Source organism: Teleopsis dalmanni, chromosome 2, assembly GCF_002237135.1.
Source record: "Teleopsis dalmanni isolate 2A chromosome 2, ASM223713v2, whole genome shotgun sequence".
Classification (NCBI taxonomy): Eukaryota; Metazoa; Arthropoda; class Insecta; order Diptera; family Diopsidae; genus Teleopsis; species Teleopsis dalmanni.
Window position 1 is genome coordinate 134,535,627 of NC_051847.1, and position 14,475 is coordinate 134,550,101.

The window sequence follows — 14,475 nt, forward strand, 5'->3', positions numbered from 1 at the left end:
AAGTAGAAATTTGAATATTCGTATACGAGTGTACCAGAATGGTACACTTCAGTGAGGTGCCTGCCATGGCTGTCATCAATAAATCTCTAACAAATGATATTTTGTTTTAGAAAAAATTGTATAAAATTGAACATAAAAGTTTTGCTAACGTTTTTGCAACATTTACCTTCCACAGCAAAGACTAAAAATCATAAAAAAGTTATAAATTTGCCACTCATTTTATGCTTTCACACAAAGTAAAATGTTCCAACAAGACAGGATGAACTGTGTATCTATCTCTCTGCTTTTTAGTGCACTGTCTGTAGTCTGAATATAAAACACTGTAGTAAACATTGTAGCCGAATGGAAAGTCAAAGTCAAAGTAAACAGAAGGATTCTTCTACCTTCTAATTAAAAGTGACTTAGAGCCAGTTTTTGCTACTGACTCAATCTTAATTTGGTCCAACGGCGTAATTTTTTTTTTTTTCTACAGAGTCAAACGAATTTTTCTATTTAACATTTTGTTACAGCTTAATATAGAAATGGAGAAGAATAACGCGAAATAGGACAGGAACATTTCCAGCAAAATAAAATTGCTGTAAAAAAAATAATTTTAATTTTTTTGCTCCACTAATCTTTTTCTGCTCCAATTTAAATGAGGCAGCGTAAATTTGTAATATTTTAAAAACTATTTAAACTGTTCAAATATTTATAACATTTGTCAAAATTATTTTGTAAAAATGCCTTAACGAATACAAATTTTTAGTTCGTTCACGTTTTATTTCAACCTTTCTGCTTTTATCTTAATTTAACTTGTTTACAACTTTTAGCAGCTAAAAGGTGTTCATTAATCTCATTTACAGGCTCCTGGCAGTTGGGTTGGGTGTTGTGCGACATTTGGATATCCTTGGATGTGCTCCTGTGTACAGCATCAATTTTGAGCCTTTGCGCCATAAGCGTGGATAGGTAAGTTTCAAATCCCCTTCACATAAACATTTATGAACATGAAAAGGTGCATTGCTACACGTTTATAGCACAGCGGAAAATTGTAAAAATTGTAGAAATGTGCCAGGAGAAAATATTGAAATTAATAGAAAATGTATAAAATTTGCTGTAAATCTGAGATATATGAAAACTTTTGTTCTTAAGTATAAAATATTACTAAGAGATATTTTCTATTTTTTAAATTGAAATATTTTTTTTTGAAATTCAAAATATTTTTTTTTTTGTATGACCTTTCGTTATATTTCTTAAGTGAACATAAATCAAAGTTTATAAAAATTAATATTTAAGTTAAATTCAAATTTTCAAAGTCAATAATGATGAAAGAAAAGTATTTTACTAATTGAAGTTTTTGAATTGAACAAACTATTCAATAACAAAACTTTTATCTGTAATTAATTCAGTTTTTTGAACGGCTCATAGATCCAGAGATGTTTCCAGGAATACAAGTATTGGTTTTTGAAAATACTCTTTAATTTTATAAGTTTGTATGTAAATGTAATTGTTGCACTGTAGTTCTGAATCTTTTACTTAAAAATTTTATAAATTTATTACACATATAAACAGTCTTACTTCCATTACTATAAGTACCATTTTGTAAAGCAAAGGTTCAACTTATGGAGGCTTCGAGTTAAAGAATTTTTTTATTTTTTTTTTATTTTTCAAAGAAACTAGAATCTCAGTTTAAGATATTTATTTATTTGCAATCAAATAAAGCACAGAAGTTATAGTGAAGTAAAATATTCAGAAATTAAGGTTTGGGACTTTAAATTTTTTCTTATTTTCAGTAAAAAGAGATTCCATTTTATTCAAACTCTTATAAAGATCATCAGTTGTAGTATCATTCGTTTGCAAATAAAAAATCAGAATTTTGATTGAGTCTTCTACTTCATTCTTGAAAGGCTGATGAACAATTACATTCACCTCATCATCAGTTTTCGTTGCGCTTAGAATTGCATCCACTAATTTAGAATTATGTATTTGGAGCTCAATAATATCGTCATCTGTAGGAAAACTTAATGTACAAATTTCATTGTCAAGCTCAATATAATCGTTAAGAGCAGCATTGGAAGTTATTTTATTTACTTTACTTTTATTTACTTTACTACGCTGTCAGCGACTGACATTTACACAAAGAAGCAATATATAAAAGAAAAAAATCAAACATTTGGTTCTGAAAAAGGGACTTCCCCTAACATCAAAATGGATTTATACTTAAGACAAAAATTCGACTAATCGAATGCACTTTCCCATATTGCTATCGGCACAGAATAAATTTTTGTTGGAGTTATAGAGAAATTCGAGTTATGGAAGCAAAATTGTATGTAATATGCTCTCTAAAACCTTGGAGCACTGTTTTTGATTCGAGTTATAGAAAATTCAAGTTATAGAAGTTCGAGTTATGGAAGTCGAACTGTATATGTATTTATTATACATATTTATCAACAATATATTGATTTTATAAGTTCATATTTGCATATTAGGCAAAAAAACAAAAACAAAAAAACGATAATTGTTTATTAGCTTAATAATGATTATTTTAATATGCCTAATAGGCTATAAAATAGATATATTTCCAATTAATTGGAAATTTTTTGTGAGTGTTTTTTTATAAATGAGATCTCAGTGGAGAAACTACAAGCTATGTATCCACACATGTTAAATTTGATTCACGAACCATTTTGATTTTTAACCATTTCGGACCATCGGTTGCGGATTATTGGTTTAAGGGACGGCACTTAGGCGTGAATGATATTATATACTATATGTATACTTAACACAGTGAGATTCATAGCATTTTTCTATCTGTGCGTTTTCTAAATACACTTCTAACTACTAAAAAAGAATTATCTAACCAACGAAATATACTATTTCAGAAGCAGTTGAGTATACCGGCCCATTATTAGTTACATATAGTAAATTTATGCTATTTATAAATAAAACATTAAACTGACTATTTAAGTTACTAGTACATTTCTGACTAGAACAATAAATTAGGAATTCTTATTAAGACTACTCAAATAATTGTGAAAAAATACACATTACAGACGGTGTTTATTATCATTAAAAATCAACTTTCTGAAATCATATCTAGAATAAAAAAATATTCAGACCACAGAATTGGAAGAACTAGCAGATATAAATTGTAAAAGTTTGTTGTGATTCGTTTCAATTTTCATATTATTTTATATAAGTTGGTTAAAATTATGAATTTTAAGGCTACTAACAATAATTTAAATCTCTTAAATAAAAATAATATTTAATTAATATTAAATTAATAATAAGTTAATTTATTAAAAATAATAAATAAATGATTATTTAGGCACTTAAGTTAGTATAGATAATACCAGTAATCCCAAGGGGTCCACTTAGGCCTATAGACTCATTGTATTACCGTATAATTAAAAACTCAAATGTTGAGACCACTTAGAAATATTGGCAAAGGTTATAATGATATTTAGAAAGAGGTCTTGCAGTTTGAGATAAGTTTTGTTGGAATGTGTCCCAACTTTCTGATACTTAAAATTCCTCTGAAAAGGATGTTCATAGTTCTTAACTTTTATTATATGAGGTGAGACCCATTTTTCTTGTAGTTTTTTTAATTAAAGATTTGTTTTACAACGATACGACTCTTGTGCTATATGTTCAAGATATGTCAAAGAAATTCAAATGGCTTAATAATTTATTGTACCCGAAAATATGTTTTACTGTCCTGTATTTTATGGCCTGAATAGCATTTTACTGATATATTGGAAATGCACGTAAAGTGTGTAAAAATGGCGATCCTTATAAATAATTACTTTAAACTTTTTGATTTATAGTCCCAAATCTTATAATATATAAAGAAATTGTTTGTAATGAATTTGTACTGTTCTTATAAAATATATTTCATAATATTCCATTTTGATTATACAACTTTGCAATATTCATATCTGTACCCAAACACTATCTAACTAAATAGTTATAATCATCATACACAAAGTATTGATGCTTAGTAATTAATACATATTTCAATATTACTCTAAAACTATAGCTATAAATGTTTCTTTCAGATATCTAGCAGTAACACAACCTTTGACCTATTCGCGTAAACGACGGTCTAAGCGATTGGCTCTTATAATGATACTCATCGTATGGTTATTAGCTTTAGCTATAACCTGTCCACCAATGCTGGGATGGTAAGTTCAAATTTCTTATGAATGTATATAATCGTTTAAAAACAAAAAGTATTTTGTTTTGTTAGAATAAACAACAAGTTTTATCTGTCAAACACTGCATAATGTTTAAGTAAAATTCTTTATATACTCTCTAATCTTCCGGTAGAAATTCTGAGTAAACGACACCACTGTTATTAAAAAAACTGTCAACACCTTTTTCAGTTTTGATTGGCTTTGACGTTCCTTTTTGGTTTCATCTCAGTTGGATGGTGGTATTCTGAAACTTGTTGACTAGTTAACATACCCAACTTATCACAAAATTATTGTCTTACCACCAGACTTCAGGTTTTATGAATGTGGAGTCAAAATTGACTCGTTCTATTATGTGTTTAGGGAATTTTAAGTGGTTGAGTTATCATGATTTCATCAATCATTTAAAATAGTTAAAATTGATTTATGATAATCACAATTTCAGGGATTATCACTTTCAGACAAAAACAAGTATAAATGCTGCTTAAATTCCGCTGGGATTTAGAAAAAAGGAATAATCAATCTCATTAAGCGACGTTTGTGAGTGATAGATTTCCGCCACTTTTGTTATTTTTCTTTTTTTTTTTTTTGTGGAATGTCACCTTTTTTGGATGTGGTATCCTTTATGCGCCGTCAGACCGACCGTCATCGGAATGGTGTCCCCGGCTCTCTAACATTAATATGTAATATACCACCTCTTCGAAAAGACTTATTCTCTCTCGGGATTGTTTTCGCATTACTTCGAGGAGAGTCTCTTTTATGTTGACATTGAAAGCCGTGTTCTTATGATTTTCGATCTGCGTTCAGACATAAACTTTTTCAATGCAATTTTCTTGCTGTTTTTACTATTTATTAGCCACTTTTGTAATAGAATGTATTTGTAATAGAATGTATTCTATTACAACAATTCAATGTTACGTATTCAATGTGTTCAATGTTACGAATGAATCAGTTTTGATAGAAGCGAATAACTTCATTTCTTATTTTAGTTTTCGTATTTTAATTAAGTTCATTCAATTTATTGTTAATAATGCAAGTCAAAAAAATATTAGTAAATTGAAAAAATGAAATTCCAAGAAATATTGTTATTATTGAAACGTTATTACGTTTCTTTATGTATTTTCCTGCCACCTTAAAATATTGAACAAAAGTTGTAAATCAAATTGAATAATAAATTGTATTGGATGCACAATAAATATTGTATATATCATTGTATACAAAAGAAAAAGTTTTTCGAATTTCCATGTGTTCCTTGCAAAATGGTCTGAATATAAATTTACTATGAAATTACAGAAACTTTAAGGAAAAAATATTGCAAGAAGCAAGTCAAACGCTTGCACTATAAATAAGACAAATAAATACAAGTGAAATATAGTAATCAAACAAATATACTCTATATTCAAAAGTATTATATTGTGAATGTATATATGGTACACCTCCATATATAATATTAAAACAATTTTGATTAAATGGCTTTTCGTAAATTATACCACGAAAAATTTTTTGTAATACTTTAGTGTTTGCTAAATCTTCCTGAAAAATAAAATGAAAATCAATAATCCTTTATCCCACTTTGTTGAGCAATTTCTAAACATAAGTTAACTCATACTACATCACAAAAATTAGTTTTCCGCATCAATTTCAATATTTAATACAAAACAATTTACTTTGTGGTATTTATGTAATAAACCGCAGAAATCACAGCTAAAGGATTTAACTGAAATCCGAAGTTATTCAGGATTACTGAATTGATATAAAATATTTTGATTTTTCATTTCACTTCATTAACTTCATTTTGAATTGCTTTTTTGCTCTTTTATTTCACGCAGGTACGAACCCGGACGACGTGACTTGAGCGAATGCCGTTACAATCAGAACGAAGGATACGTTATCTTCTCCGCCATGGGCTCATTCTTTATACCCATGGCCGTAATGATATACGTTTATGCAAGGATTTCCTGTGTGATTGCGTCACGGCACGATAATATGACCGATATAAGTGTACACAACAAAGTAAGTACAAATCTCACTGAGTCCTAGTAGCTCACAAATCTATTTAATTCAATTAAATTGAATGATATTGAGTATTGAATTGAATGCGGCTGAATCAAATAAACTTGAATGAAAACAAATTGTATTGAATTGAAATGCCTTCAATATAAACAGCAAATATCAAATGTATAGAAAACAATTTATCTATAAACATAAGTCACATATTTATTATGTGTTTGTTGAGTTGAGAAAATTTATATCATTATGATCAGTTATTTTTTACTATTTAAACATAATTTTCTACGGTAATTGTGTTATGGTTGCAAATCTCTGAGGTGACTTTTGTAACGCAATGTGGCATGAAATCGAAGATTTATATCGCATTTTGACTAATGCCCTTCTTTTATTCATGACTTACTGTGAGTCTCATACAAAATCATCTCATAAATATTTTTACCTCAGGCTTGAACTCATGCCGAGGTGTTGATTTGGTTAATTTTGCGTAAGTGTAGTTGCCTGGAAGCACACGCAATGTCATGGTAATTTGCTCCAAATGTCCTTTAGGATTTATATGCGTATTCATATAAATTTGTACTATTTATATAAATCACAGTGCATGAATATTTTATTACATTTCTACTCCTACTTTTATTACATTTCTACTGCATTTAAATACCCAACAACGAAAAATAATACTACGAAAATAATTGGTCAATTATTGAAACGAGAAATACACATAATATAATAATTTATGCAAGAATGTTTCTTCATGGGAATAATGAATTACGACAAAGAATTTCAGTCAACATCCTTGTCAAGGATATTAATCAAAAAGATAAAAATTTTAAAATTTATTATTTTACATGTTGTTTACTCATATGTTATGAGAAATAATTCCCAAGGTAATTTATTAAAGAAGTGTAAATATTGTATAATGAATACTACAAAATATAATTTATATAAATGAAACAATAGAGAAGTATCGTTTAAAATTACTTTAAAAATTGTAAATAAATTATTTATAATGTAAACAATTAAAACTAGGTTGTTAAGACAATAAATATAATTGTTACTTATAAATGACGTCAACAATAATAGATAGATTTAAATCGATCAGAAAACAATTTATATATATTTAATGAAATATAACGTAGTAAAATAATCAATTTCTGTCTTATAATTTTTAAAACACTATTTAACTAACAAATTAATTTGGCAGGTATTACATTGTTATCAATAACTTTAAGTACCTAAAAGTATTCGTAATGATAAGCGAATACCCCTCAAAGCTGGATTAACCGCATGAAATAATTAAAAGTTAAATACATAATGCAAAATAACATACGGACTCTATAGTCATTATAGTTTTTAGTATAACATTACAAAAAAACCAAACAAAAAAAAATCGACTCAATAACGCAGAATATTTGACTGTATAAGCCTTAGAAAGAAAAACTAATACTACATAAAAAAAAGATAAGCAATGAAAAAATACAGAAGACAATAAGGACTTCTATTTGTGCAGATAGTCAATACAAATAAATAAAATATTGCATTTTGTGGTTTGTATATATCTTTAATTCCCAATCTTTTATGGTCAAGTATCATTATGATAGTTTTGATTCAAGTGGGGACCTCAAAATTAAAAAATAATAAACTGCATGATTATTTTAATATGCTTTATGCATCTCTAGCTTAGTATATAATGCATTGCATAAGTGCATAAGTACATTATATAGGCTATAAAATAGATTGTGCTTATTTTCTAATAAGTGAAGTTTCAGAGGACAAACTACAAGCTATGTATCCATCCATGTTAGATTCGATTCACAGACTATTTTTAACCATGTTGCGAACCACCAGTTGGTTCGCAAGAAAACATGATTCAAACATAAGTTAAAATTGTCCTAAAAGCATTACCACTAATAAAGTGTTATCGAAAATTGCTGAATCTTTCTCATTCATAATTGCATTTTGTCTTAATATTCAGACTACATAAATAAACAACTACAATACCGATATTTCTCTAAATAACAACTACAATATTGAAATTAATATTGCGTTTAAGGGCATTAGTCAAAACAGTTGCAAAGGTGGTAGCATCTCCAAATTATGTCGTGCTTTTAGTAAAAGAAATTTTTCTAGCAAAATAATCTGTACTGCACTACAATAGTATAGTCTCTCACTCATAAGAAGTTCCTATATGCTGGAAATATAACAAAAAGTGTTTTATCTGCGTTGCTAAGTGTTAAAAAGATTCCTCAAGTGTAAACTTGAGAAAGACTGAACCAACGATAGTGTTGACACAGGAGCTATTAGGATGTTTTTTATGGATACACTTAGTGTTATATGAAAACTTCTATCCATTTACATCCATATTAAAAACACAACAACAGACTAAAACGACTTAGTTTTCTTTGAAGAAAGAACAAATTGCTTTATTTTTATCGGCTTTAAATGTTTAAATCAAAAATTCTTTCAGTGTGAAATGTACTTAAGGATTTTACTTTCTTAATATACTATACTGTCGATTATTGTCCCATAAGTCAAAATTTCTTCAAATTAAGTGATTGAAATATATATGTAAAATATCACATGATATTTTTATCTTCCACATACTACAGTGTTCTGTTACAGTATCCTGTCTAGTGTTCTACTTACAATTGCATATTCTCAATATTGATGGTTGGCTTTATTTAAATATTGTCGGTGAAAGTCTCACAATCTAAATATTTGCATTGTGTTCTTATGAGGCGATTAAGGGAGATTACAATAGATTGTCCTATTGGTATAATATGGCATCGAAAATAGCCGTATTAATACAAGTTAATCTGTTTCACAAAAACATGTAGGTAATCACTTCCGCATTAAACGAAACGAATTAAAATTGAGGTGTTGTATCGATGCATTGTACCAATAACAATGAGATTTAAGACTGTCATGATTTAATATTTGGTAAGCACGTCAAAATTAAAAAAAGATAAAAAGTTCTTATATTTATATTGACATCAGTAAACTGTCTTATATTAATATAATATAAGAGAATCGATCGTTACAAGAATTTTTTTTATTATTTTGAATAATTCACCAAAATCGGTAAAACTACATTACATTACTTTCAATATTAATAAGATCAACATAAATAAATGTATATATGTTTAAATTATTAAGTATTAAGGCCTTGTGCGAGTTCGAGTAAATAGATGGTAAATTGAGGGAAATAGTAAACTATGTCGGTGTGACAGCGAATGTTGATATTTACCAGAAGTTCAAGTATGGTAAATCATATAACAATTAGATAAATTAGGTGTTACCATTGTGAAAATTTTATAATATGTTTAATAAAAAAATAAATAAACTTGAAAACTTTAAACCAAAAATAATAAATAAGTGCAATAAATAAATAAATAAATATTTACATAACTGCAGTGCAAAAAATCCCTAGAAAATTTCAATTTACTTCACCTAAATTAACTCGGACTCGCACACGGCCTAAAAATTCAAATAAAAAATATATTTCGCAATTTTAAATGTAGATAATCTTTTTCGTTCCACTAAAACACGGAATGAAAAAAATATACTAAAAATTATTTTGTGTTTGAAAATTAAAATATTTTGTATATAAAATTTTTAAATGTTTAAATTGTAAAAAAATTTAACATTTATAAAAATATTTGAAAAAATATTAGAACTGTTTTTCACTTCTCATAGGTAGATCCTAACCCTAAACTTAAATCTTAGTTTACCTATATACTATGCATTTAAAACACAACTTTGTGAACTATATAGACAACTTATGCATTCTTATAATACAATCTTATAATGAAATGTGTTTTTTAAATAGATTGACCCTTTTGCCTCAGTTAATTCGCTTTAATTTTCTGCTGGAATTCACTTTTTTTTAATTTTGAACATTTTCTTTTGTGATTCAGACGAAAATGGGTCGGTCAAAGCAGAATCTTTTTCAGGCATAAAAAACACAACAACCGCTACTTGAAAATACACAATACAATAAGGCTTTTCTCTTTGAAGTAAGTTTAGCTTTTTACCTCAAGATTTAATTATCCTTTAAATTTAGAAAAATTTAAATTCAAGTTTAAAAATTTTTAACAAAACTTCGCAACATTGAAAATGAGTAAAATTTTTCACGTTTATTTTAATTTTCGATTTAAAATTGTTTAATATTTTAATAATTAAAGTGAAATATTTTAGCGAGTATTCAAAGTTAGTATGAAAAAAATTGATTTATATGGATTTTAAATTTAAAAGTAAATAACTTTTTCAAATTTTTTCTTTGGCTTACAAATAATACTTTATTGGGATAAATTTGCAAAAAATTACTTCTTGGATTAGTTATATGGAAGGCAGCAGAGGGGATTGAATTGGGCTCAGTTTGTATGGGCTAGCTAACTATATCAAAAAAAAGTTTTATTTTCAACAGAGATAACTGTGTTACAATAATAAAATGGAGAGACAATGTAAGCTTTGGACCCGTAGCTATGATTTTTTATGCCGTCATAATAGTGAATTAACAATGAGGTTGCGTTTACTAGTACTAATAAATATTATCTTTTGCTCAAAAAGTATTCTGATTTTGTTGTTTGTTAACTATTCTTTAAGTAATAGACCTTTTTCAAAAATTTTTTTTTTATATTGGTACACCCATTCTTGACACATGGTACAAATTTGAGCGCCATCTGTCAATTAGTTTGTTTACAGCAGTTGTTAATGAGAGACTACCTTAAGTGCATTTAGCGATTTTTGCTATGGAAAATTCTTGTTGTACGCGATTTTTTGACCAAACACGGCACCACTGTCATCGCTCAAGCATCATATTCGCCAGATCTGGCGCTGTGCGACTTTTTCCTGTTCCCGAAACTCAAATTGTCCCTTCGTGGTGGTGGTAAATGAGAATTCGCCGAAGGAACTAAAAACCATACCTGTACGTGCCTACGAAAAGTGTATGGAAGATTGGGTTAAGCGTTGGCATATGTGTATCGCTTCAGAAAAAGTAAACTTTGAAGGAGATAAAATAAATTTGGAATAAAATTTAAATTTGTGTTCTATTTACAAAATCCGGGTACTTCTTAAGCTGGAGGTATAAGGCTGCTTGCAATAATTTCTTAAAGACAATTTTTAATTCCTTTAACTTTATTTGCTACAGAAATTAAGTCATATATTAAATCATATATCAATTTTCAGTTTTTTTACCCTGTGTAATAGTTTTGGTTAACTATTTAATTGGTAATATTACGCACCTGATTTTCGAAATACGCAAGTATTTTTCAAGGTATCAGCTCTTTAAAATATCATTTCTTTGAACAATAACTTTGATTCATTGTTTTTTTTAATGCACTTAAGTATCCATCTTATGCTTCCATTTATGTTTGATGCTGTTATGTAGCACTTTGGCTTTTGTTTGCAGCATTTGGTTGATTACAGAAAACTTAATCACTAACTGAATGGATGGGTGAAATCAAGTGAATTACGTTTTAACTGATATTAATCAATAAATATAAGTATAGCTCACTGATATGAATTAGTAAGCCATTCCATATGCAGTACAACATTTTCAATGTATGACTTAAACCAATTACATATACATATAATAACATACACATAATACTGAACATTCAAATGAGGAATAAATTATTGTTTAAATAGTGAAGTTATATATCACTTATGACAATTTAAATGTTGAATTGGCAAATAATTGGCCATTTAGGCACTTAATGATTATAAGTACTTCAGTCTGTCACTGGTATTGATTCCTTTCGTATTTTTGTGTTGTCTAAATATTAAAAATGTTGAATAGATTCTTCATAAGACAATGTGTTGTGAAACTATTTCTCTGCTTAATTGTACGCTTTTTAATACTGTTAGATAGCACATTTTTATTTCGCATATTTTGGTACTCTCAGCCGTCATTCCAACTATCACTTATTTTTATGTGTGCGCTTGAGCTTAACTAAATAAAGTTTGATTCATTGTACTAATTATTGTAAAATAAGTATGTACTTAATTTTCAATTAAGTTAATTTTCAATTAATTTTCAATTATTCAACATGAATTTAATTCAATGTTTGACTTAATGATTTTTATAAATAAGTGATATTAAGAACTGGTTTTATGTTTACCCATCATACCTCACGGTTGTAGAAAATATCATAATACCCAATTTTCTTTAAACTACATTTCTTTCCATTCGCATTAAAAAGACCATAAAATCTTTGTTTCCATTGAAGTGAAACCAAAAAACACTTTAAACAATACACTTCACACCGAATGCCAACCTTAAGACTATCATATAAATTTAAATTTTATGTAAATCAACTTATTACAAATTTAACTATATTGTCAGTAAAGTAAATGAAATTATTACTTAAAACGTTCCTTAACTGTTATTAGGTTGGCTAAGTTTCGCCGCCTTCAGTACTCCGAAGTTTGGGTGGAACTACAAAGTATTAAGTTTCAACAAACAAAGAAAATCGTTACTTAAGATTCAATGAATTTCAAGTGTGCAAGAAACTATGGGTGAAGCAATTTCAACAGAAATTATAGATGTCAATAGACAGTGTATAAGGCACTTAAGCTTCATTTTAATGGTAATTTTTTGAATTCTGTAAGAAATTTAAAACTTTAGTGTGATTACAAAGCACTTTGTTTGCACAACTTACGCCAACAAAGAATTTAAGTGCTGCAGGCAATTTAAACGATATTAATAACAAATTTTTCTATGTGTTCATTTGAAAAATAAAAATTGTTTTATAATGTATTTTAGAAAATATATTAATAATGCATGAAGAATTTAATTTAGAAATTGCAAAATCTCTAGAAGTTCTCAATAAAAAAACTTGTGTAATTCTTGTTTTACAGAAATTCAAACGCTACACTTCGGCAGATGTGGACAATGACATTGAACATGACCTCTCCGAACAGGATCACAGTTCAAAGAAACAGCAAGCTGCACGAACATTCTCTAACCAAACAATAGCCAAAGAACTACACGAACTAATGTTGTCAGATGCAGAGAACAGTGGCGGCACCGCTGGCACACATTGTCATTCGATGCTTGCACTCACCACAGCGAATACAAAAAATGGTTGTTACGAATTAACACGTCCGGCATCTTTGAAGCGCACATCTACGGCATCTTCAACGATGACTACAATGACAAGTGGTTGCGGTATTGCTGGCAGTGGCACAGGTGGTAACAATACACTTGGGCTCGAGCAACACTGGTCCTTTAACGCTCAACAGCAACAGCAACAGCAGCCACAGCTGCATGCAACGCATCAATTAACACGTCCACATAGTATACGACATCATCATTTACACATCAACACAGCTGCTGTGCACACCAGTGGCAGCACTGGTCAGCTTGCAACATCACCTAACATGCAAGACACAACCATTTTGCGTCAAACACGAGTTCATCATCATCACTATCACACTAAGTCACTCTCAAATCGCATATCATCCCTGAAGAAAGAAAACAAAACCACTCAAACGTTGAGCATTGTTGTGGGTGGCTTCATTGCTTGTTGGCTGCCGTTCTTCATTTGCTACTTAATTACGCCATTTCTAGGCGAGCATAAAATAAGTCACACGTTAGCCAAAGTACTTACATGGCTGGGTTGGTTTAACAGCGCCATAAACCCTTTTATTTATGCATTTTACAGCGTTGATTTTCGCGCTGCCTTCTGGCGTCTCACCTGCAAGCGCTTCTTTAGCAGCTCGATGAAACCGCAATTTCCAACGAATACAATGTCGATAAGGCGATAGTTGACAACAAAAACTGCAAGTGTTTACGAGTGAAAGCCATAAAGTTTACAGCGAGAAAAACGCAGTCAAAATACAGCGAGAAAAGAACAAAATTAATTAAATTATTTAACAATAGAAATTAAGTTAATTACATGAAAATGCACCTTTTATGATTTCTTCACTGTTGCATTTGGGTGGGAAAGTGTGAAGAGAGAGAGAGAGTACAGCTGCAATAAAAGTGAGTAATGAAAAAGAAGTCAATATGTAATTAAAGGAACGGACAATTGAGAGTCTGAAATATTGATTAAATTTCTCTTTTCATTCCAAGAATATGATTTATTATGCTTGAAATGAATTACAAATAAGTTTTGTTATATTGGTTTTTAGCGAGTCTTGATGACTATTAAGATTAGTCGATAGAGATTTAGGCAATACCTACTTTAAATTGAAGTTTAGTAACTACTTTAAATTATATCTGCATTTTTTTATTATAAATTTTAAAATCGTTTGTGCAGACAGTAAGTTTTTAAAAATTATTCTTCAAATATAA

General features: G+C 28.8%; 1 protein-coding gene across 5 annotated transcripts in view; it reads left to right on the forward strand.

Moving 5' to 3' along the window:
* LOC119686022 (5-hydroxytryptamine receptor 1D) overlaps positions 1-14,475 on the forward strand; it is a 97,443-nt gene that overhangs the window by 67,420 nt on the left and 15,548 nt on the right. For all 5 annotated transcript variants that reach the window (XM_038100471.1, XM_038100474.1, XM_038100476.1 and 2 more), the window contains 4 exons: positions 843-945; positions 4,035-4,160; positions 5,999-6,182; positions 13,038-14,163. In XM_038100471.1, coding sequence (XP_037956399.1) covers positions 843-945; positions 4,035-4,160; positions 5,999-6,182; positions 13,038-13,946 — 1,322 coding nt within the window. In that variant the 3' untranslated portion in view covers positions 13,947-14,163. The remainder of the gene's footprint in view (positions 1-842; positions 946-4,034; positions 4,161-5,998; positions 6,183-13,037; positions 14,164-14,475) is intronic.